Here is a 22,282-nt window from a genome sequence, read left to right on the forward strand (position 1 = left end):
CCTTCAGCGCTGGGCTGCTTTAGCATTTTGATCAGTTCTACCAATCATCTCACTTTTGTGAGGCTTGTCTTCCTCACCTGTCCTGCACTTTATGCCCTATCTTCATCACAAGGCTGATGAGTTGAAACGAGCCAATTTCTGTTCTCATTCTTATGTTCTCTTTTCTTGTCAAGTAATGAGAACGTGTTGCAATGGACTTTGTCACTATAGAAAACCAACCAAACCCACTTTGGGGAAGTAGAAAAGAAAAAGTACTTCTCAGTTGAAAGTCAAAGAAAATAGAAAGTTTCCTGGGTCAAAATTAAAACTCTGGGATCCAGAGCAGAGCTCTGTTTGGCTTTGGGATTCTCTTGGTTTTAGGAGTCTGCCACTCATCGGTCAGTGAGCCAGACAGGTTTCTCCCCAGGTCCTTTGGAACTCTGGAAATTCCAGCTGAGTCTGGCCCTTCGTGTTCACTGCTAGTAAGGGAAAGCCTGCAGGAAGATCTTCCTTCAGCGGATACTGACTCAGGGTCAATGGACTTGAGAACCAGCCTATTTGAGGTTTCCTAGTAATTCATGGTCATACATCTCATGTGAGAGAAAGAGCAGTGAACAAATGCAAACCTGTTCTGGAAGACCACTCCATAGTGCAGGCCACATGGAATTTCCTCACAGAAAAATCAACCTTCCCGCAGTGTTGACAGTACAAATTTATAAAACACTAAAGGAGTTATCTTTTCTGACTGAGAGTAGTGGACAAAATAAACAGGAAGGTGATAGAATAATCATAAAATACCATAAATATATTAGGCTTTCGTGAGTTAGAGAGATAAGAGGCATAAACTCATAAGAAGAAAAAACCAATTAAGAAAAAAATGAAAACATACTAATGAAACAACAGTCAATGAATGTGTTAAACAGAAGTTAAATACAACTGAATGGGCAATTAGTGAATTGGAAGATAGATGTTAGACAAACAAAATTCATCATGGAGAGATTAAGAAATAGAAAATTAAAGAGTAACTGAGATATAAAAAATTGAGAGGGTCAAGCATATTGGGCAAGAGTAGGTTTACAATTGTTCCTATGGAAAAATACAATAGCTTTGGCTGGATAGCTCTGCTGGTTAGAGCATCATCCCGATATGAAAAGATTGTGGGTTTGATACTGGTGAGGGCACTTGAAACAGATAGATGTTTCTGTCTTATTCTCTCTCTCCTTTCCTTTCTCTATAAACCAATAATAAAAATTTTTTTAAGAAAATAATACAGCCCTGGCCGGTTGGCTCAGCGGTAGAGCGTCGGCCTGGCGTGCAGGGGACCCGGGTTCGATTCCTGGCCAGGGCACATAGGAGAAGCGCCCATTTGCTTCTCCACACCCCCTTCCTTCCTCTCTGTCTCTCTCTTCCCCTCCCGCAGCGGAGGCTCCATTGGAGCAAAGATGGCCCGGGCGCTGGGGATGGCTCCTTGGCCTCTGCCCCAGGCGCTAGAGTGGCTCTGGTCGCAGAGCGACGCCCCGGAGGGGCAAAGCATCGCGCCCTGGTGGGCAGAGCGTCGCCCCTGGTGGGTGTGCCGAGTGGATCCCGGTCGGGCGCATGCGGGAGTCTGTCTGACTGTCTCTCCCCGTTTCCAGCTTCAGAAAAATAAAAAAAAAATTAAAAAAAAAGAGAAAAAAAAAGAAAATAATACAATAATTACTAAATAATGATACAAGTTTGTGTTTCATGTACTTACAACTGTAAACCTCTGGCCCATTCCTGCATATACAAATACAATAGGAGTTCTAAAATGAGAAAATAGAGAGACTGAGGAAGAGACAATGTGATAAAGCTGAGAATTTTCTAGAACTTATAAAAACTGTAAATATTTATATTTTATTTATTTTTTAAACTGCATAGCTCTAAATGGAAGATGAACAATGAATCCTGAGATGACAAATAAAATAAATCATATTTAGTGAAGTTTCAGAATAAAAACAGAAACTCTGAACCGTAACCACAGAATGCAGACTATTATGGACAAAATTAAACCAACAGATTTCTTACCAGACACACTGGGATGATACCTTCAACATGCTAAGCAAAACCAATCATCAACTTAAAATTTATTATTAAAACTTGAAAATAAAATAAAGACATATTTAGGCAAATAAAGACTAAGAAAGTTTATTCCTCACACACCCTTCCTGAAGAATTTCTTAAAGAAAGTTACAGCACAAAAGAGACTGCTCCTCAAAGAAAGTAATAGAGAAATGCAGTAATAATTAAAAAATAAACTGGTATATGATAGTAGATTTATATAAGTATTCTGTGTGAAAAATACCAATAATAGCCTGACCAGGCAGTGGCACAGTGGCTAGAGTATCGGCTTGGGATGCAGAGGACCCAGGTTTGAAACCCTGAGGTTGCTGGCTTGAACACGGGCTCACTAGCTTGAGTGTGGGCTCACCAACTTGAGTGCAGGGTCATGGCTTGAGCCCAAAGGTTGCTGGCTTGAGCAACGGCTCACTGGCTTGGGTATAGCCCTCCAGTCAAGGCACATATGAAAAGGCAGTCTATGAACCACTAAAGTGCTGCAGTGAAGAATTGATGTTTCTCATCTCTCTCCCTTCCTGTCTGTCTGTCCCTAGCTATCCCTCTGTCTGTCTCTCTCTTTCACTAAAAAAAAAACACAAAAAAATCACCAATAATAGCAATAATGAGAATAGAATTTAAATATCAGACAATAATGGCATATAATATGTAGTTGATTACAATTAAGATTTTAAAAATTTTAATGTTGCTCAGAAGATGTTAATTCACTTTACATTTTGTTTGTTCAAGGATACATCTTTTTAACAAATGTAAGGGAAAATACTTTTATAGAAAGAGCAAGTAGGGGGAAAAATGAAGAAATAAAGAAAATCGGCCTGACCTGTGGAGGTGCAGTAGATAAAGCACCGACCTGGAATGCTGAGGTCTCTAGTTCAAAACCTTGGGCTTGGCTGTCAAGGCACATGACAAGCAATCAGTGAGTAACTAAACTGAAGCAACTATGAGTTGCTACTTCTCGTTCCCCTCACCTCTCTCACCTTTCTCACCTCTCTCTCCTCTCTCTGTAAAATCAATTTTTAAAATAAAAAAAAAAGAAAGAAAACTGATCAACTCAAGAAAAAGATATAAGAAAACACTGAATAGAAAAAAAAGGAAATAATAGTAAAAATTAATAAGAGAACATTACCACAGGTAAAGATTATAAAAATCATCAGCAAATATTATGAAAAATCATTTTTAAATTACTGCTTTTATTGTATTAATCCTGAAAGTACTAACAATTCTGAAAAACTACATTTGAAAACAAAAATCAAGTAGTTTTCTAAAATATGTTGTCAAAAATGGAATTAAGAATACAAAATTTAAATTAGGCCTGACCAGTGGTGGAGCTGTGGATAGAGTGTTGAACTGGAATGCTGAGGCCCCGGGTCTGAAACCCTGAGGTTGCCGGCTTGAGCAAGGGGTCACTGGCTTGGCTATAGCCTCCAGTCAAGGGACATATGAGAAGCAATCAATGAATAATTAAAGTGCCACAACTATGAGTTGATGTTTCTACTCTCCTTTCCTGTCTCTCTCTGCCTCTCTCTCTCATACTAAAAAAGAAAAAGGAAAATTTTAATTAGATGTAATGGTTAGAGAAATCTCCCCCACACACCTATGTTTCTTTTTCTTTCTCATTTTCAAGGCATATAAAATAAACCTTAAGGAACAAATAATCCTCGTTTAATAAAGTGTTCCAGAAAATATAGAGGGAAAAAACTCCAGTTTTTTTAATGAGGCTAAAATAACCTTGGTATTGCCTGACCAGGCGGTGGCGCAGTGGATAGAGCATCGAACTGGGATGTGGAGGACCCAGGTTCGAGACCCCAAGGTCGCCAGCTTGAGCGCAGGCTCATCTGGATTGAGCAAAGTTCACCAGCTTGAGCCCAAGGTCGCTGGCTTGAGCAAGGGGTTACTTGGTCTGCTGTAGCCCCACGGTCAAGGCACATATGAGAAAGCAATCAATGAACAACTAGGGTGTTGCAATGAAAAACTGATAATTGATGCTTCTCATCTCTCTCCGTTCCTGTCTCTCTGTCCTTATCTATCCCTTTCTCGGACTCTCTCTCTCTGTCTCTGTAAAAAATAGATAAATCAGTAAAATAACCTTGGTATTAAAACTAAAAAAAAAAAGACAACACAATAAAAATAATTTATAGTCTAAATTTGTAAATAAAATATTGCAAACTAAATCCTGTGTGATTAGGTGGGGAGTAATCTCAGGAATGTAAGGACAATTTAATGCTAAAGATATTTATCAATGTAATTTTCTTCATCAGTAGATAAAAGAGAAATCTATATGCTTATTTCAATGGATTCAAGAAAAGTATTTTTTAAAAAGTCAATGATCATTTCTAATGAAAGTTTTAGTAAATGAAGAATAAGCACGCCTAGCCTGACCAGTGGTAGCACAGCGGCTAGAGTGTTGATCTGGGGCACTGAGGCCCCAGGTTCGAAACTCTGAGGTCACCAGTTTGAACATGGGCTCACCAGCTTGAGTGTGGAATCATAAACATGACCCCATGGTGGTTGCTGGCTTGAAACCAAGGTTGCTGGCTTGAGCAAGGGGTCACTGGTTCGGCTGAAGCCCCATGGTCAGGGCACATTTGAGAAGCAATCAATGAACAATTAAAAGTGCCACAACTATGAGTGGATGCTTCTCATCTCTCTCCTTTCTTGTCTCTCTCTCTCAAAAATAAAAAAAATAAAAATACCTAAAATCTATATAATTTTGTTGACCAATGTCATTCCAATAAATCTACAAGAAAAAAACAGAAAGAAATAGAAAAAAAAAAACAATCAGAAATTTTCTTACTCAAACCAAGAATGTCTAGCAAAAATCTAAAGGAACTAGAGCATGAGATCATGCTTCCTGGCATATGTGGTCAGTTTGGCTCAAATAAACTCTTATGAAAATTTACAAAAAATTTTAAAGGAACTATCACACTTAATGGTAAAACATGAAGGGTAAATTCTTTAAAGTTGGAAATAAAACAAGAATGCCATAATTATAGTTTCTTGTAATATTGCACAAGAGGTGTTAACTATAATAATAAGACAGAAAAAAACCCCAAATATTTAAGAACTAGAAAGAAAATTAAAGTTCTCATTTTCTCAGAAAGAGGTATTACTTGTGTCAACATAGTCCAATAGAACATTTTGCAATGGGAAGAAGTTCTATATCTGTGCTGTCCAATACAGTAGTTGATAGTCATTTATGGTTCTTGATCACTTGAAATGGGATTGGTAAGACAGAGGAACTAATTTTTTTATATTTTATTTGTTTAATTTAAGTAACCATTGGCCCTGGCCGGTTGGCTCAGCGGTAGAGTGTCGGCCTGGCATGCGGGGGACCCGGGTTTGATTCCCGGCCAGGGCACATAGGAGAAACGCCCATTTGCTTCTCCACCCCCCACTCCTCCTTCCTCTCTGTCTCTCTTCCCCTCCTGCAGCCAAGGCTCCATTGGAGCAAAGATGGCCCGGGAGCTGGGGATGGCTCCTTGGCCTCTGCCCCAGGTGCTAGAGTGGCTCTGGTCGCTGCAGAGCGACGCCCCGGAAGGGCAGAGCATCGCCCCCTGGTGGGCAGAGCATCGCCCCTGGTGGGCGTGCCAGGTGGATCCCGGTCCGGCGCATGTGGAAGTCTGTCTGACTGTCTCTCCCCGTTTCCAGCTTCAGAAAAATACAAAAATTAAAAAAATAAAAAATAAATAAAAAAATAAATAAACTTATAAAAATAAATAAATAAATAAATAATTTAAGTAACCACAAGTGGCTAGTGGCTATCATATTTGACTTTTCTGCTCCATTTAGAATATCCAAAATAATCTATAAACTTACTTTGTTTAGTAAGATTTACCGCCTAACCTGTGGTGGCGCAATGGGTTAAGCATCGACCTGGAATGCTGAGGTCGCTGGTTCAAAACCCCAGGCTTTCCTGGTCAAGGCACATAAGGGAGTTGATGCTTTCTGCTCCTCCCCCTTTCTCTCTCTCTGTCTCCTCTCTAAAATGAATAAATAAAATCTAAAAATAAAAATAAAAAAATTTAAGATTTACCAAGTTTGCTAAATATAAGATCAACATATAAAAATCAATATTGTTCCTAAACTTTGTGATATCCAATTAGAAAATATAACAGTAAAAATGTACCATTCACAGTAGTGATAATAAGCATCAGTTACCTAGAAATATACCAAGCAAAATATATATCACTAATACCAAGTAAATTATGAAAATTTAGAAAGAAATATAAAAAGTAAACCTATAAATGAAGAATTATTTCATGTTCATGGGTGAGAAGACTCAATATTTGAAAGGTAACAGTTCTATCTGAAATAATATATAAGTTCAATGCAATTCCAGTCCAAATTTCTGCAGAGTATTTATGGAACTTGACAAACTAATCCTAAAATTTGTGTGGAAGAATAAAAGGCTAAAACTAGCCAAGATAATACTAAAAAAACAATACAGAAGAAAAAATACCAGATTCAAATTATTTAGAAAGTGATGATAACAAAAATATATGGCATCAGTGTAGGTTTGAACAGAGAGATCAATGAAACTAAATAAAGTCCAGATATAGAATAACCACATTTATAAGTGAGCTAGTATATAATACAGAGGCCATCATAATCAGTAGGGATAGGACAGACTGGTCAAAAATGGTCCTGGAACAATTGGCTATCCTTCCAGATAAAGAGACACCTATTCTACATCATACAGAAGTTTAATGATTTAAATACCTAAAAACAAAAAGCAAAATATTTGAAGAAAAATATCTTTAATATTTGGATTTTAAATAAATACCAAGATCCTATAACCACTAAGAAAAAAGTTTTTAAAGATATGCAGAAGACCTAAACAGGCAATTTGCAAAAGAGAAAACCTAAAGTTTCAGTAAACATGAAAAGATGATCCACTGCATTGGGAAGCCACTAAAATTACTTGTGAAGTTCTGTTTCCTATATGTTTAAAGGACAGAAGTATAAAAGTTGGATAATATCATGATCAGTGAGTATATGGAAAACAGGAATGCACATGTTGCTGCCGGTAGTTTACATTTAAATCCGTTGTGGAGAGCAACTTTACAATACCCATCTAGTTGAAGATGCCAGCCTTAGGGTCACCAAACCCACTTCTAAATATATACTCAAGAGAAAGTTTGGAATATGGATACAAGGAGACACACTCAGAGATATTCATTGCCGCAGTGGTGATAATTGTGACAAATTGCAATCAACATAACAGTTCATGAGGAGACTAGATATATAAACCCACCATATTACACAATGGCTAAAACAAATTGCCTTACGTCTACTGTTGGTCAAATAAGTTTTTAAATATGACATATATGTTTGCTCGCTTATAGTTTGCATTGTGTGTGGGGGGACAGGCTGTAAGCAGGCAGGATTCTTATAGCTTAAGGCTTGGTTTTAGGACTAAGCCTTTTCCACCCTTTTTTATGTAGTGTGGTGCATGCTCATGAGGAATCTCATTATGCCTCAGATAAGTGACTTTGTATTAGAGACTTTCCTATCTGTATATTGGATTAAAGGTTTGGATTTCTACACTATAAAGAGGGGCAGACCGGGAACTTGTTCTCTCTTGGTTCCTGAGATTAGCATTAGAGAGCAGACAGCAGAGTAAGGCCACGTGGAGGAGAGGAGAGGCAGCCAAGATGGTAGAGTGCTGAAAGAGAAGCCAGTTAGTGCAGAGTTTGTGTAGAGAGAAGGAGATAGGGAACAAAGGAGAATGAGGCTAGTGAGCTAGAAACCTTTGAGTCTAGGAAACTCAGATAAGTCAGTAGCTTTGTGAGCACTGAATGAGTGGGTTTTGGAACCCAGTGTGTGTTTTTACTTGCCCTCTGGGTACAACCTAGGATTAAAGCTAATGGCCCACCAGTTTGTGGCTCCGTTGTTTCATTACCTTCTGTCCGAATCCAATGCGAACCTGCATGGGCCAGGTGGCTGTGATGATTGCAGTGGATACTGGCCACACATCTATATGTCCCTAAACTCCTGAATATTAAAAAGTGTCTTTAGGGGGGGGAAAAAATCTCAAATTGTAGAAGGCGTACAGCTAAGAAGCCATATGTGTAAATTTTTAAAACATACAAAAGAGTAACATATGTCGTTACAGGTGACAGCAGTAAATTCAAAGGCATACAGGAGAATGCTAAGTGACTTCAGCACAATGAAGAGACCAGAGATTTGCTTCCAATCCCAGCTCCACCACACACTTGCCTGTGGGCAAATTGCTTATTCTACTGAGACTTGATTTCCTCAACTGTAAAATAACAACGCCTTTACGTCATAAGATTTTTTCAAGGAATAATGAGTGTTTTGGCACAAGGCATGCTCAGTAAATGTTAATCCTTTCCCTGTTGTCACACTACTTGAAGGGAGAGGACCACACCTCTTTAACCTCCTGCTTCAACACCCCTTGCACCCTACTAAAAGTCCAGGGCAAGAACCATCCACGTTAGCTCTTTCACACATTGAGATTTTAGAAACTCGGACTTTCTTGCTGTGACAGAACACCCAAGTACAGAAGTGCATATCTATGAAAGGCTATGTACAGGGCATAAACCCTAAGAAAATAATTAGAAACAGGTGAGATTGACTGTGGACAATCTCTCCAGATGAAATCGGGCGCGTTCAGGGTGGTATGGCCGTAGACTGGACAATCTCTCCAATGTCCTGCTAGGGTAGAAGGAGCATTTGACAAGAGTTCTGTTCCCTCATCTGGGAGACTCAGAGGCTGGACAACGGAGCCACTTCATTCTAAATTCAGTGTGTGAGAGCCCCAGGATGGCTGGTACTGCCACGCCTTTGGCAGACCCGCCATATATGGCCAGAATCAGCCAGGCTCCTGCTGATAGCAGAGATTTCTGTCTCATTATCTATTGGCAAACTGAAAGCTCCAGTTCTGTGGACCTTTGTTCTGAACACCCCAGGCTAGGATCAAGGTGGGGGGCCATAACTTTACAAAGCATTAAACAGAGAGGAAACAGATAGAGGACAGGGGCTATTTAGGCAGAAAGTAAGAGAAGAGTTATAGCAGGGGTCCCCAAACTTTTTACACAGGGGGCCAGTTCACTGCCCCTCAGACCATTGGAGGGCCGGACTATAAAAAAAAAAGCTATGAACAAATCCCTATGCACACTGCACATATCTTATTTTTAAGTAAAAAAAACAAAATGGGAACAAATAAAATATTTAAAATAAAGAACAAGTAAATTTAAATCAACAAACTGACCAGTATTTCAATGGAAACTATGGGCCTGCTTTTGGCTAATGAGATGGTCAATGTGCTCCTCTCACTGACCACCAATGAAAGAGGTGCCCCTTCCGGAAGTGTGGCAGGGGCCGGATAAATGGCCTCAGGGGGCCGCATGGGCTGTAGTTTGGGGACCCCTGAGTTATAGGGTCTCTTGTGATCCACTTTCCTACAGGTAAGGTGACCAACTTTTTACAATGAAAAGGAGGACAAAAATAAATTGAAGAAAACAACATCATAAATAAAAGAAACATTTTATTCATTGCAACAATACACTATAATATGATAAATGCATAATAAAAACATTTGTAATATTTTATATTGGAATTATGCTTACATACCTATTAATTTTTAATAATAATTGTAAGAAAAAGTACTCATTTAGATACAAATACGTCACATCCACGCAATGGATCAACTCTGCATCAATTGAATACGGATATTTACAGATTAGTCTTCCAATATCAAAAAGGAGGACATGTAAGAGGACAGTTTTTGAGGGAGGATAGAACTTCCAAAAGAAGGACTGTCCTCCCTAAAGGAGGATTGGTCACCTTACTATAGGGCCTTTGCTATGAGCCAAAGGTGGTCTCAAGAAGAATATAGTGAAGGAAGAAGAAACGAAAAGAATGCAAGGGAAAGGAGCCTCCAGGGGCAACAGAGTCGGCCAGTTATAGATCAACTACTTCCTATAGTTCTCTGAAAGGTTGCCTGGAGCTAGAAGAATAAATAATGGGATTATCAAGGACAGACCCTCCAGCCTCCTCTCCCTTCTCCTCCCTAAAACAGGGAAAGTTAGGTAGTCCTGCAAACAAAGAAGTCATAGAAATCAGGCATTTGTCACATGAAAGCTAAAGCTATAAAGCAGGGGTCTCCAAACTACTGCCTGGGGCCGCATGTGGCCCCCTGAGGCCATTTATCCGTCCCCGCTGCACTTCCAGAAGGGGCACCTCTTTCATAGTTCCCATTGAAATACTGGTCAGTTTGTTGATTTAAATTTACTTGTTCTTTATTTTAAATATTGTATTTGTTCCTGTTTTGTTTTTTTATTTTAAAATAAGATATGTGCAGTGTGCATAAGGATTTGTTCATAGTTTTTTTTATAGTCCGGCCCTCCAATGGTCTGAGGGACAGTGAACTGGCCCCTTGTGTAAAAAGTTTGAGGACCCCTGCTGTAAAGGTATATAAGATGTAAGAAATCTAACTTAGGGGAGCATGTATTTTGTTGCCTTTTTTAGGGTCATGCAGCTTCACAGGCTAAATAAATCCTACTTCCTTCATCAAAGTTGTCTGGGCGTTTTTGTCCTCCTTTGATTCCTGCAACAATAGGCCTGCCTGTCTGGTTGACTCAGTGGATAGAGCATCGGTCCAGCGTGTGGATGTCCCGGATTCAATCCTCAGTTAGGGCACATGTTGAGAAGCAACCTTCTAGTTCTCTTTCCATCACTCTCCCCTTTCTTTCTCTTTTCTCTTCTTGCAGCCAGTGGCTTGATTGGTTTGAGCATAACCCTGGACACTGAAGATAGCTTGGTTGGTCCAAGTGTCGGCCTTAGATGGGGGTTGCCAGGTGAATCCCTGTCAGGGTGCATGTGGGAGTCTGTCTCTCTATTTCACCTCCTCTCATTTAAATAAATAAGAATACAGAAGATAGAAGTCCTGGGGAAAAACACATGATCAGTGTGTTCATGAGCGCCATAAAGATATGTGGCAGAACCATCTCAGAACTCTGCTGTTACAAGAGATTTGAATGTATTTGTAGGTAAATACAAGAGATTTGAATGTATTTGTAGGTAAAGAGATTCAAAAACTCTATGCTAATAAATTTTTTAAATAAAATTTCACTGCCATGATTATGTCTGTTCTATAAATCATCTTTTGACATCCATACTGTCTAATATATTTTAGACTATAAAACTAATAAAGTTTTCTTGGGATTTCACATAAAGAGAGTTATTTCTCATCAAATTACAGTACATATTAGGAATGACTGGAGTCAAGATATCAAACCCAGAGCTCACATTCATGCGCTGGGTGACTCTTAGTGAACTCATTAAATATGTTACACCTGTTTGCCATCTAGGAAAATGGAGTTGATCTCTCTGCCTTTCTCTGGCTTGACCTCAGACCTCTCCACCTGCACTGAGCAGTCTTTTCAGCTTCAGAGAAAGTGAAGGCATTGGCTTTGGGGCATAACTAACAATTTGGTCTCAGGTGCTTACAGCTTTCAACTCACATGCCCTTGAGAAATCTATGGCTCTAATCTATGAAATTGTAAAAGCAGAGGGAGTCTGATTTATTCTCTATCAGGGACATTGCTAAAGCCATTCTGGCAATGGGTGTTAGAAAATGTAGGCTCTAGAATTAGAAAGTATCCCTGTTCTCTGCTTGTCTGGTTTGGGCCAGTTACTTCATCTCTTTGAGCCCTGATTTCTCTATCCATTTATGGGTGCTAATAAAGCCTTCCCACAGCAGCTATTGTAAGAATTAAGCAGATATATGTATAGAAGCTAATGAATGGTAGGTACTTACAACATGGTCCCAACATTTGCAGCTCAAGGCTTCTAAACCTCTTCTCTGTGATAAGAAAGATACATTACGGACCTCCCTGACATTAGCAAAGGCAAAAAGACCTACCAATCTTAGTGCCTAGAAAGCCATATTAGAGCAAGTTCTTTGGCTTATCATATAATTATTGTTGTTTTCAGTTATAGTTTACAAAGAATTTCTCATGGACCCTCTCTTCTATTAATGCTACCAATGGGCCGTATTAGTCATTTATGACATGGATTGAATGAGTTTGAGTGGCTTCCCCTAAGAACAGATTTCTCTCTCTCTCTCTCTCTCTCTCTCTCTCTCTCTCTCTCTCTCTCGCGCGTGTGTGTGTGTGTGTGTGTGTTTGGCATCAGATTGCCAGCGTCTCAGGAAAAACCAACTTCACAAACATGAAAGACTAAGGAGTCCTGAATACCCTCTGCCATGTTTTCAAGGCTCCCTTTTCCCCTCCACCCTCATTAAAATGCAAAGCTTTTTACTAGAGAAAGCAAGGCAAAATGCATATTTTTCTAATAAAGCAGAGATAGTTACTTGGGAAATCTTTGAGCAAAACCAGGTAGATTTATGGATTAAGATATGATCATGTCTGTGCAACAAACATTCTTCTTGTCTACTCATCCCCACAGGCCTCAACAAAATTGAGGATTATAATCGCGATTATAGATTTCATCAGGGTTCGCTTTAGAAAATACACATACAGTGTAGATGGAAATCAAGCCTTTCCAGAATGAACTGGCTTTTGCCAGAAGATACTGTAAACGAAAAGGGGGCCACAGGCTAAACCCAACAACCTCAGAGACCTTAAGTAACCATACAGTATGGTCTAAAAATTAAAACTTTCTAATTAAAAGAAGTTCATGGTGGGAAGTCATGTTGGGGCGGTATTTTTCTCTAACAAAGGTCAATGCTTATCTTAATTGAGTCTGTCTGTTGTCTTTTTGCATCTAAAATAACGTACCTGATAACATGCCTTTGAAATTTAAGAATAATCTTCCTTTTCCGTTCCCTCAGGGAGCATTCTCCCCCCCACACACACATCAGAGCAGAAACCACAAATCACTTCATTGTTATTATTATCACGTTAATTGTTAACTGTTAACTATCTTTTACCTGCATCTGTAGAAATAGGTTTTATTTTTAATTCAGTCCCAAAGATTCCCCCACTTTGCTTTCTCCCACCTCCCTAATCTATCACCAGCGGATTTTGTGTAACGCCCCTTATATCTCCCCCTCTGGTTCTGATGTGTAAAGTAAGTAGTGAAATTGACATTTTCTGGGGTATTTTCTCAATCTGTTGAGATTTTGCTTCCCAGCAATTGTTGACAGTTTGGCTCAAATAAACTCATAAAAATTCTGACAGGTTTGGATGTTTCTTACATTGACAATATGAAGGTTAATTTTTCAACATACAATAGTGAGATATTGTTTCATTGACTTCCATACTGAATACTAGAAGACACAGCACTAGTTGAATGAGTAGTTTTAAACAGAAAACCACTGGCCCACCATTTCATCACTCGTGCTGAAAGCCCATGATATCAAAACTAGACTTCATACTAGATTTTTTTTTTTTTTTTTTGTGGGAGAGACAGAGAAAATCAGAGAGAGGGACAGATAGGGACAGACAGACAGGAATGGAGAGAGATGAGAAACATCAATTCTTCGTTGCGGCTCCTTAGCTGTTCATTGATTTCTCATATGTGCCTTGACCGGAGGGCTACAGCAGACCGAGTGACCACTTGTTCAAGCCAACGACCTTGTGCTCAACCTGGTGAGCTTTGCTCAAACCAGATGAGCCCACGCTCAAGCTGGTGACCTCGGGGTCTCGAACCTGGGTCCTCCACATCCCAGTCCGACGCTCTATCCACTGCGCCATGGCCTGGTCAGGCATACTAGATTTAATTGCAGTTTTAACTTCTCCCAGCAATATAATTTTAATCAACCAGTCTGAAATTTTCTGGCCAAGCACCAATAAAGTAATCTGTCATGTGGACCCTCTCCATCCCCCCCAGCCCATTGAAAGAGGCAGTCTGCTTGTTAAAAACCGTCCCTTCTTGACCCCCAAATCATCCTTTCTTTTCTATAAAACCTTCCTAATAAGTTCATGCCTTAATCTTAAAAGGAGCCTTGCCTGAAATAATCCACTCTAATTTCTTAATGCTACCTCTTTCTGCCCATAAAACCTTCATTTTTGAACAGCTCCTCGGACCACCCTTCTGATTCCTAGCTGGGATGCTACCTGATTTATGAATTGTTTAATAAAGACAATTACATCTTCACATTCACTGGATTTGATTTTTTTTTTAATTATTTTAACTGTAGAATAGTGAATGGCTAAAAGCAATTTTCACTTACTCAACCCAGACAGGATGGGGTTATGAAACAAATTCTTAAGAAATGAGGAGAGTTTAAACTTTTTTGGTTGCAAAATTGATATTTACGTACTTCACTTCCTCCTCTGTGTTTTCAGCAGAATACTCAGAGTTGTAACAATTTGCTTCACTCTCTGGACCACAGGTCGACTGTAGAGGTGAAGGCAGTTAGTGGTGACAACCTCTTTCCTCTTTGGGACCAAATTGTCAAGTAACATGACCCTGAGGACTTCTGTCTCCTTGAGGGCAATTTTCCAGTAAGCAGTGACTAGAATGAGAAGAATCCTGGGCTTTTACTGTGCCTTTTCCTTTGAAATCTCTCCTACCTAATCATGTGGGTGAGGACAGCCCAGAAAGAATGCCAGAAAATCTCCATAATGCTTTGAAAATACTTAGTGTATCAGACTAAAGGCTGTCAGAGACCAGAAAACATTACTTTCTCTCATTTTATACTAATTAAATTATTTTAGTTCATATTCGTTTCTCAATTTTGGCTTATTCTCCTAAATTACTATGTATTTACCCAAAGCAAATAATTTTTTAAAAATCAAGGTATAATTGACATATAACATATTAATTTCAGGTATAAAACATAATAATTCAATGTTTGTATAAATTGTGAAATGATCACCACAATATGGTGATGGCACCATATAGTTCTAATTTTCTCTTATATTGAGAAGTTTTAAGTTCTACTTTCTTAGCAACTTTCAAGTATACAATGCAGTATTATTAACTGCAGTCATTAACAAATAACTTTTTTTCTATATTTTTAAAAGATTTAAATTTGTTGATTTTACAGAAAAAGCAGTGGAGGAGTGAGAAGTATCAACTCACATTTATTTCACTTTAGTAGTTCATCGGTTGCTTCTCGTATGTGCCTTGACGAGGCGAGCTCAGGGATTTGAACCAGTGACTCAGCATTCTAGGTCAATGCTCTATTCACTGCGCCACCACAAGCCAGGCTATTTTTTTTTCCTTACCAAAGAATTTTTAACGTACAAAATTTATGGGCAATTCTCTATAACCTTAAGAAAAATAAAATTATTTATACCTGGAGTAGGGAATCCTTGAGCAGATTTTTTTTAAAGCAAGTTAAAATCAGTAGTTGCTACACATGAGCATAACTAAAGACTTAATTTCCTGTTCACAAATGCTGGGCTCCAGCAGAAAAATTAGGATCCAGAGAATGCCGAAGCATGCAACAGGATAAAAACCTGGAGCCCATGCAGCTCAAGTAAACTTTCTAGTTTTTTATTAATAGCCGTGCAAATCTCTAGATAAAATCATCTAGAGATTTAGAGTCAGTCTTTCCTTTATATAGAGAGGGTTCTTATAATTGCCTAATTAAAGATCTTTAGAGACTAGCTTGAGTTAGAGGGGAAAAAACGATGCAAAGCCAAAGTCAGACCATTGCACCATACCCTATTTCTACCTAGAGCAATTTTTAAATTTAAGAGTCAAGTAAACTGTCAACACATTCTCTACCAAACACTTGTAATAATGAGCTGTTTCTTGCCATCCATGTTTATTGACTGTCAATACTGATTTCAAGTGACCGAGTCTACCTCAATGTTTGTGTGAAACAAACGGGGTATAAATCAATTAATCAATGAGGAAACTTTCTAATGTCTGACATTAATCACAAAGCCATCTTAGAGTCCATATAAATCTCTAAAACGAAGGAAAGTATTATACTTCACTTTCCCTGTCCCACTCCCATCTCTTGGGGATAAACAACATGAGTAAATGGAAACCTGGTATTGTGGTCACTAAGTAGTCAAACAGCCTGGAAGTAATTTGCTGCTTCCTGGAAGAGATGAATCTAATAACAAACTTTAAGAAAAAGAAACCCAAACAAAACTCTCCACCATCAGCTAGGTTGATAGGGAGGCATTATTGGTCTGGAACTCAGAAAAGCGAGAGATACTTACGACCAGTATCAAGGTGCCCAAGAACTCTGCCAGTGTTTCTTTGGCTAAACGGTTCTTCAAGCCCAGTCTCTGCTTGAGGCTTTTCCGCTTCTGCCCCTTCTCTGGCTGCATCGTGTGGGCTTCTCCAAGGACCACTCTCTCCACCAATACCTGCTTCTTCTGGTCCCGACTTCACTCACACAGGAAAAAGGAAGTTTTGACAACTGCTCATAAATTCCTTGAGAACTCTGATGAGATTGACTCCACACTGTCCCAATTGCAGCCCGAGGCTTAATCCTCCTCTGGTGAAATTGTCACTCCCTGTTCACTGCTGTTCATTTGATTTAGGGAGTTAAAACCTTTGAAATACAAAAAAATGATCCTTTTATCCTTTTAGTGCCTGATGGATTAATCATTACCTTTATTTTCAAGGTACTTTCTCTCTGCCGGGTTGGGTTCTTTTTCTTAAATAGAGAGAAAAGAGATGTGCTGGTTGAGTTGCCAAACCACAGCGATGGGCTCCAGTCCAGAGATTTCTATGTTACACAATTTCAGGTTTCTGATTTTTTTTTTCTCCTTTTTGGAAGTGGGTGGTTGGGGTGCAGTTTGAAATCATCAAATCAGGTATATACATCCTGTGTAAATGTTCTTTTTTGAAGGAGGTTTTCATGCATTTTAGAGACCATGAAGAAAAAAATATAGATGTGTCTTTCTGCAAGATAAATCACTCTTGTTTTCTTGTGTAAATGTTCTTTTCTGAAGGAGGTTTTCATGCATATTGGAGACCGTGAAGAAAATATAGATGTATCTTTCTGCAAGATAAATCACTCTTGTTTTCTTCATTTAAATGTCATTTAAATGATTTAATGACAGGTCCCTGAGAGTGGTAAGAACTATTGTGGCCATTCTAGAGATGGGGAAATTAACATACAGAGAGACCATTGCAAGTTTCACACTGCAAGTCTACAGCACAGGATGGGATCTTCTCCTCAACTACTAAAACACTGGACTTCATCTACTGAGGATAGTTTGGGATCTAAGAATCAGAAAGGTGGAAAAGGCAACTTGTTGAGTTTCTTCTGAAGTATTCCAGTTTGAAAACCAAGTCTCTCCTCTTCATTTACCTTGAAATAGTTAGGCAAAATAAATAGAAAAGAAGCAATAGTAGCCTGAAAATTCACATTGCTTAAAGATCACTGAGCTGGAAAGAGATCAATCTGAATATGGACTACCCCAATTAAACAAGAAAGGAAGGTAAATACACCTACAATGGGCTCCTAGGTTTTCAGCTTGGTGAATTATATCTTTTCAAGCAACAGTGGTTAGAACTAGCTTCTGGTCATGTGAAATATTCAAGCCTTGTGTTTTTCTAAACTAGTTTGTCTGAAGAAATAGAATCCAGCAGTTGTTTCTGAATACAAAGGCCAACCCACGCTTCTTCCCAACCCTCCCGCAGAGAAACTGGCTCTGTTTTAGGCCCTCCCATACCTATGCAGGAGGCCAACTCTCATTTCCACCTGGGGAAACAGGTAGGAAGGGAAGGAGATGAGGTCTGGAGAAATAGCTGTTGCAAGTTCAAGGGCAAAAAGAGACACCTAATCTGTAGGTAAAACAGAGTTTAGGCCTAAACAATTTATATCTTGCCTGAGAGCACACCATTGTAGAGCCAAGACAAGAATAAAGCATTTTGATTTTAACTGCAGGTTGAATTATCATGGATGCCATTGCCTAGAAGAGTCCATTATGATCACACTATTCCCAAGTCCCAGGGGATAGACCAGAGCAACAAAACTTTATTGCTGTGACTATAGCTAATACCAGACAGAGGTGGTTTTTTTGGTGTCTTCATTTGCTCATCTAAGAAATATTTATGACATACTCATTAAATGCCATGCCCTGTGCTTAACAAAAACACATAGGTTTCTTGCCCCTCCTGAGCATGTCTAGTGAGACAGACATAAGTGAAAGAATCACATACACAGAAATATGGAATCACAACTGAGATGTTTGTCATAAAGTTGGGGGACATATTTCCAGGAGTAAATATGGACAAGGAGATTTCACCTGTCAGAGAGATCTCTGATGGCTCCTCCAAAGAAATCATGTCTGAGCTGAGATCAGAAGGAAGCTAGGGGTAAATGACAGGTACTTGGGAAGAAAGAGCCTTCCCCAGTGAAAGGCCTAAGGAGTTGGGGATGGGAAGTGGATGATGCCTCTCTGAGAATAAAACAAACTCATTGTAGCTGGCTCCAAGAGCAGTGAAGGAGTGGTACAGAATGAGCCTGGGGCTGTGGGCAGGGCTCAGACCTTACTGAATCTTGTAAACCATGATTAGGGCTAAAATCAATAATAAGTCGTTGAAATAAAAAAAAAATGAGTCATTGAGATGGTTTGAATAGGAACATGACACCAACAGATTTGAGTTTTGAAAAGATAATCCTGGCTGGTGAGGTGGAGAGGGGATTGGAGGGGGCCTCATGTGGGCATAGGTGGATCCATTGGGGAGTACTACAAAAACCTAGGACTGGGTGGTGGCTTTGACAATGGAGAGAAATAGAATGATTCAAGAGTTCTTTATATCTTGCCTGACCAGGTGGTGGTGCAGTGGATAGAGCATCAGACTGGGATGTGGAGGATCCAGGTTCAAAACCCCAAGGTCGCTGGCTTGAGTGCGGGCTCATCTGGCTTGAGTGCAGGGTCACTGGCTTGAGCAAGGGATCACTTGCTCTGCTGTAGCCCCTGGTCAAGGCACATATGAGAAAGCCATCAATAAACAACAAAGGTGCCGCAACAAAGAATTGATGCTTCTCATCTCTCTCCCTTCCTGTCTGTCTGTCCCTATCTGTCCCTCTTTCTGACTCTCTCTCTGTCTCTTTCAAAAAAGAGTTTTTTATATCTTAAATTGGAAGGACTTGGTGGGTAAGATATAGAAGATGAGGAAAAGGGTCTCATCAAGGTTGACTGCTGGGTTCTGGGCTTACCAGAGAAGACATGCTAAGTAATGGGGGAGCAAACCCTGGAATAGGACCAAGATTGCAATGGAAGATCATGAATTATGCTTTTGAAGGGTGAGACTTAGGGGCTTTCTGGTGCTTCTGAGAGATATCAAGTAGGAAATGGTGGGGGGTCTGCATTCAGAGGGAAAGTCTATGTGCTCATAGGTGTGATAATTGAAATCATGAATAAAGATGTTATGTAGGGAAAGAGTTTGAAGAGAGTAGAGACTGAACAACATTTCATGCTTGGGTAGAAGAGAATGAAACCTTTATTTTTTATTCTCTCTTCAAACAATGGTCACACTTTTCACATCCATCACCATGAACAATACATCATCAAACATAATTCTACTCCCTAGCCAACCACCAAATATTCAAAAGCATCCAGAGAAGGTGGATAATGAATAACATCTCTTCTCCACATGGGAAGAACCCTTTGCAAAGCAATCTTATGTCACAGCTCCTATCGAAAATATGAGACTGTTTAATTTCTATCATGCATTCACCCAGAAAAAAACCTGTTCTAGAGTTTTTATCACATGTTAGGCAGAGTATTAATAAGTGGGAATTCAAATATGAGGAAGAAAGAGCTCTACTGGTAAGGAATTATATAGTCTAAGTGATAAAGACTTCCAAATGAATATATCATGTAATAAAATAGAAGTATATGCAAAGTACTGAACCAAAATTCTAGCCATCACCACATAGACATTTGAGTGGTCATTGTTCAGTGCCAAAATACTGACCCATTCTGCCACCAACAGTTTAAAATTGTGCTCCCCTCAGGGCAATGCCATGCTGAAGCTCCAGCCCTTTATTTGCCCCTGACTCTGTCCCTCCCTGACCTTTTTGATATCTGGTTTTGTCTTGAGTAACCACCTTTGCCTCCACTCATGGGATCTAATAAGTTTGTTATCCACAAGGGTAACCATGTTACACTCTGACCTCATTTCTCCGACCTCTTCCGCTTGGGTCAACTTTATCTCCACTTTAGTTCAGAATCTCCTCTGAATGGTGACTGTTTGGACTGTGTCACCATCTCCTCCTTCAAAATCATTTACAGCAGGACACATCTCACTGACCAAAACTTCCAGTTCTTGCATTTTACTCACTCTCTGACTCACAAATCTGCTTTACATCCTCTTCATAAATTCCAGTCCAATTCTTCTGTCTCTACCCTGTTGTTACCTGTGATTACCCAAGTTAATGATGCATTATCAGCATCTCAAGTCCCCTTACTCGGCTAAACTTCCACATCCACATTGCCAAAGCCCAACTCCAGGTTATACTCAACCACTTGGTTTTTCCAAATATTCTTTATCTGAGTTATCAGATAATGCTGGAGAAAACTGTATAAGTGTATTAATTGACTATTTTAAATCATTGTGATCTAGCATCAGCAGTGGCCCCATATCGTTAATTATCCTTTATTTTTTTTAAAGGCTCCTGATTTTAGTGTGCATTAGGAACACCCATCTTCAGAGGCAATGACTTGGTAGATCTGGGATAAAGCTCAGGAATCTTATAAGCCTAACTGATAATTCAGATATCATGCCCATTTCATTCTATGCGCAGCAATATACCTTCCTACACCCCTCCGACACCAGCTCCCTGTCCCAGCCTTTCTACTCAGCTGATGATCTTTTCTCCCAATCCACTGGGAAAACACATGGGTTCATTGGCAATAATACCTTTTTGCCCTCCTCAAAAAGATGGCCTAACTTTATTTATGTTGTCCTTTTATCCTGTCCTTCTTCTTTCTAAAGTTAGCCCTAACACTGTGTACTGTTCCAGCCCCATGAGGACCTTGGCTGACTAACATTCCCTTCACCCTCCCAAATCTCTTCCCAAACTGGCTTCTTTCCCAGGTTCTAAAACAAGCTCAAGTCTTACCTATCTTTAAAAACATTTCTTCAAAGTTACTTCACTTTGAATTTCATTGTTTTAGTCAGGTTTTTCTCTAAGACTTATAGACTAGGTGGATTTAAGCAACTCTTTTTTCTTCTCATAGTTTTGAGGTTGAAAGTCTGAGATTAGGGTGCCAGTGTGGTTGGGTTTGGGTGAGGACCCTCTTACTGGCTGGTGGACAGTCACTTTCTCACTGTATCCTCACATGCCTAGAGACAGCACTGGTGTATTTATTCTCTTTAAAGGGCACCAATGCCATCATGGGGACCCCACTCCTATAACTTCATTAAAAACCAATTTCCTCCTGTCTGATTGGTAGTGGCCCAGTGCATAGAATGTCGAGCTGGGACATTGAGGTCTCAAATTTGAAACCCTGAGGTCCCTGGCTTGAGTGCAGGCTCACAAGCCTGAGCAGAGGGTTGTCAGCTTGAGTGTGGGATCATAAGTGTGACCCCATGGTCACTGGCTTGAGCCCAAACATCACTGGCTTAGCTGAAGCCCCCCAGTCAAAGTACATATGAGAAGCAATCAAGGAACAACTAAAGTGCTGCAACTACGAGTTGATGCTTCTCATCTTTCTTTCTCTTTCCTTCTCTCTTGCTTGCTTAAAAAAAGAAAAAAAAAATCCCCCAATGATCCCACCTCCAGATACTACCACCTTTGGAATTAAGGCATGAACAGCTGAATTTTGGAGGGATACAAACATTCAGTTCATGGTAACCATTTTATCTGTCTCCTCCATAATTAAATTCTTCTTCATTTGGGGAAGAACTAATGACTTCCCCTTGAGCATAAAATCATATATAATTGAGCCTGACCAGGCAGTGGTGCAGTGGATAGAGCATCAGACTGGGATGCTGAGGACCCAGGTTCAAAACCCAGAGGTCGCTAGCTCATCTGGTTTGAACAAGGCTCACCAGCTTGAGCCCAAGGTCGCTGGCTTGAGCAAGGGGTCACGCAATCTGCTGGAGCCCCCCAGTCAAGACACATATGAGAAAGCAATCAATGAAACACTAAGGTGCCACAACGAAGAATTAATGTTTCTCATCTCTCTCCCTTCCTGTCTGTCTGTCTCTATCTATTCCTCTCTCTGACTCTCTCTCTCTCTGTCTCTGTCAAAAAAAAATTATATATAATTGAAAAATTTTTTAAAAACCCAAAGTGTTTAAATTAAAACAAAAAAAATTTTATAATCCCAACCCAGAGATAACC

At 39.6% G+C, this 22,282-nt stretch overlaps 1 protein-coding gene across 1 annotated transcript in view; it reads right to left on the reverse strand.

Moving 5' to 3' along the window:
• The window catches only part of AQP9 (aquaporin 9), a 55,907-nt gene extending 39,337 nt beyond the window's left edge, over window positions 1-16,570 (reverse strand). The window contains exon 1 of the mRNA XM_066341939.1: window positions 16,188-16,570. Within this exon, the coding sequence (XP_066198036.1) occupies window positions 16,188-16,298 (111 nt within the window). The 5' untranslated portion in view covers window positions 16,299-16,570. The remainder of the gene's footprint in view (window positions 1-16,187) is intronic.
• Window positions 16,571-22,282: the final 5,712 nt, after the last annotated feature.

Source organism: Saccopteryx leptura, chromosome 6 (assembly GCF_036850995.1).
Source record: "Saccopteryx leptura isolate mSacLep1 chromosome 6, mSacLep1_pri_phased_curated, whole genome shotgun sequence".
Taxonomy (NCBI): domain Eukaryota; kingdom Metazoa; phylum Chordata; class Mammalia; order Chiroptera; family Emballonuridae; genus Saccopteryx; species Saccopteryx leptura.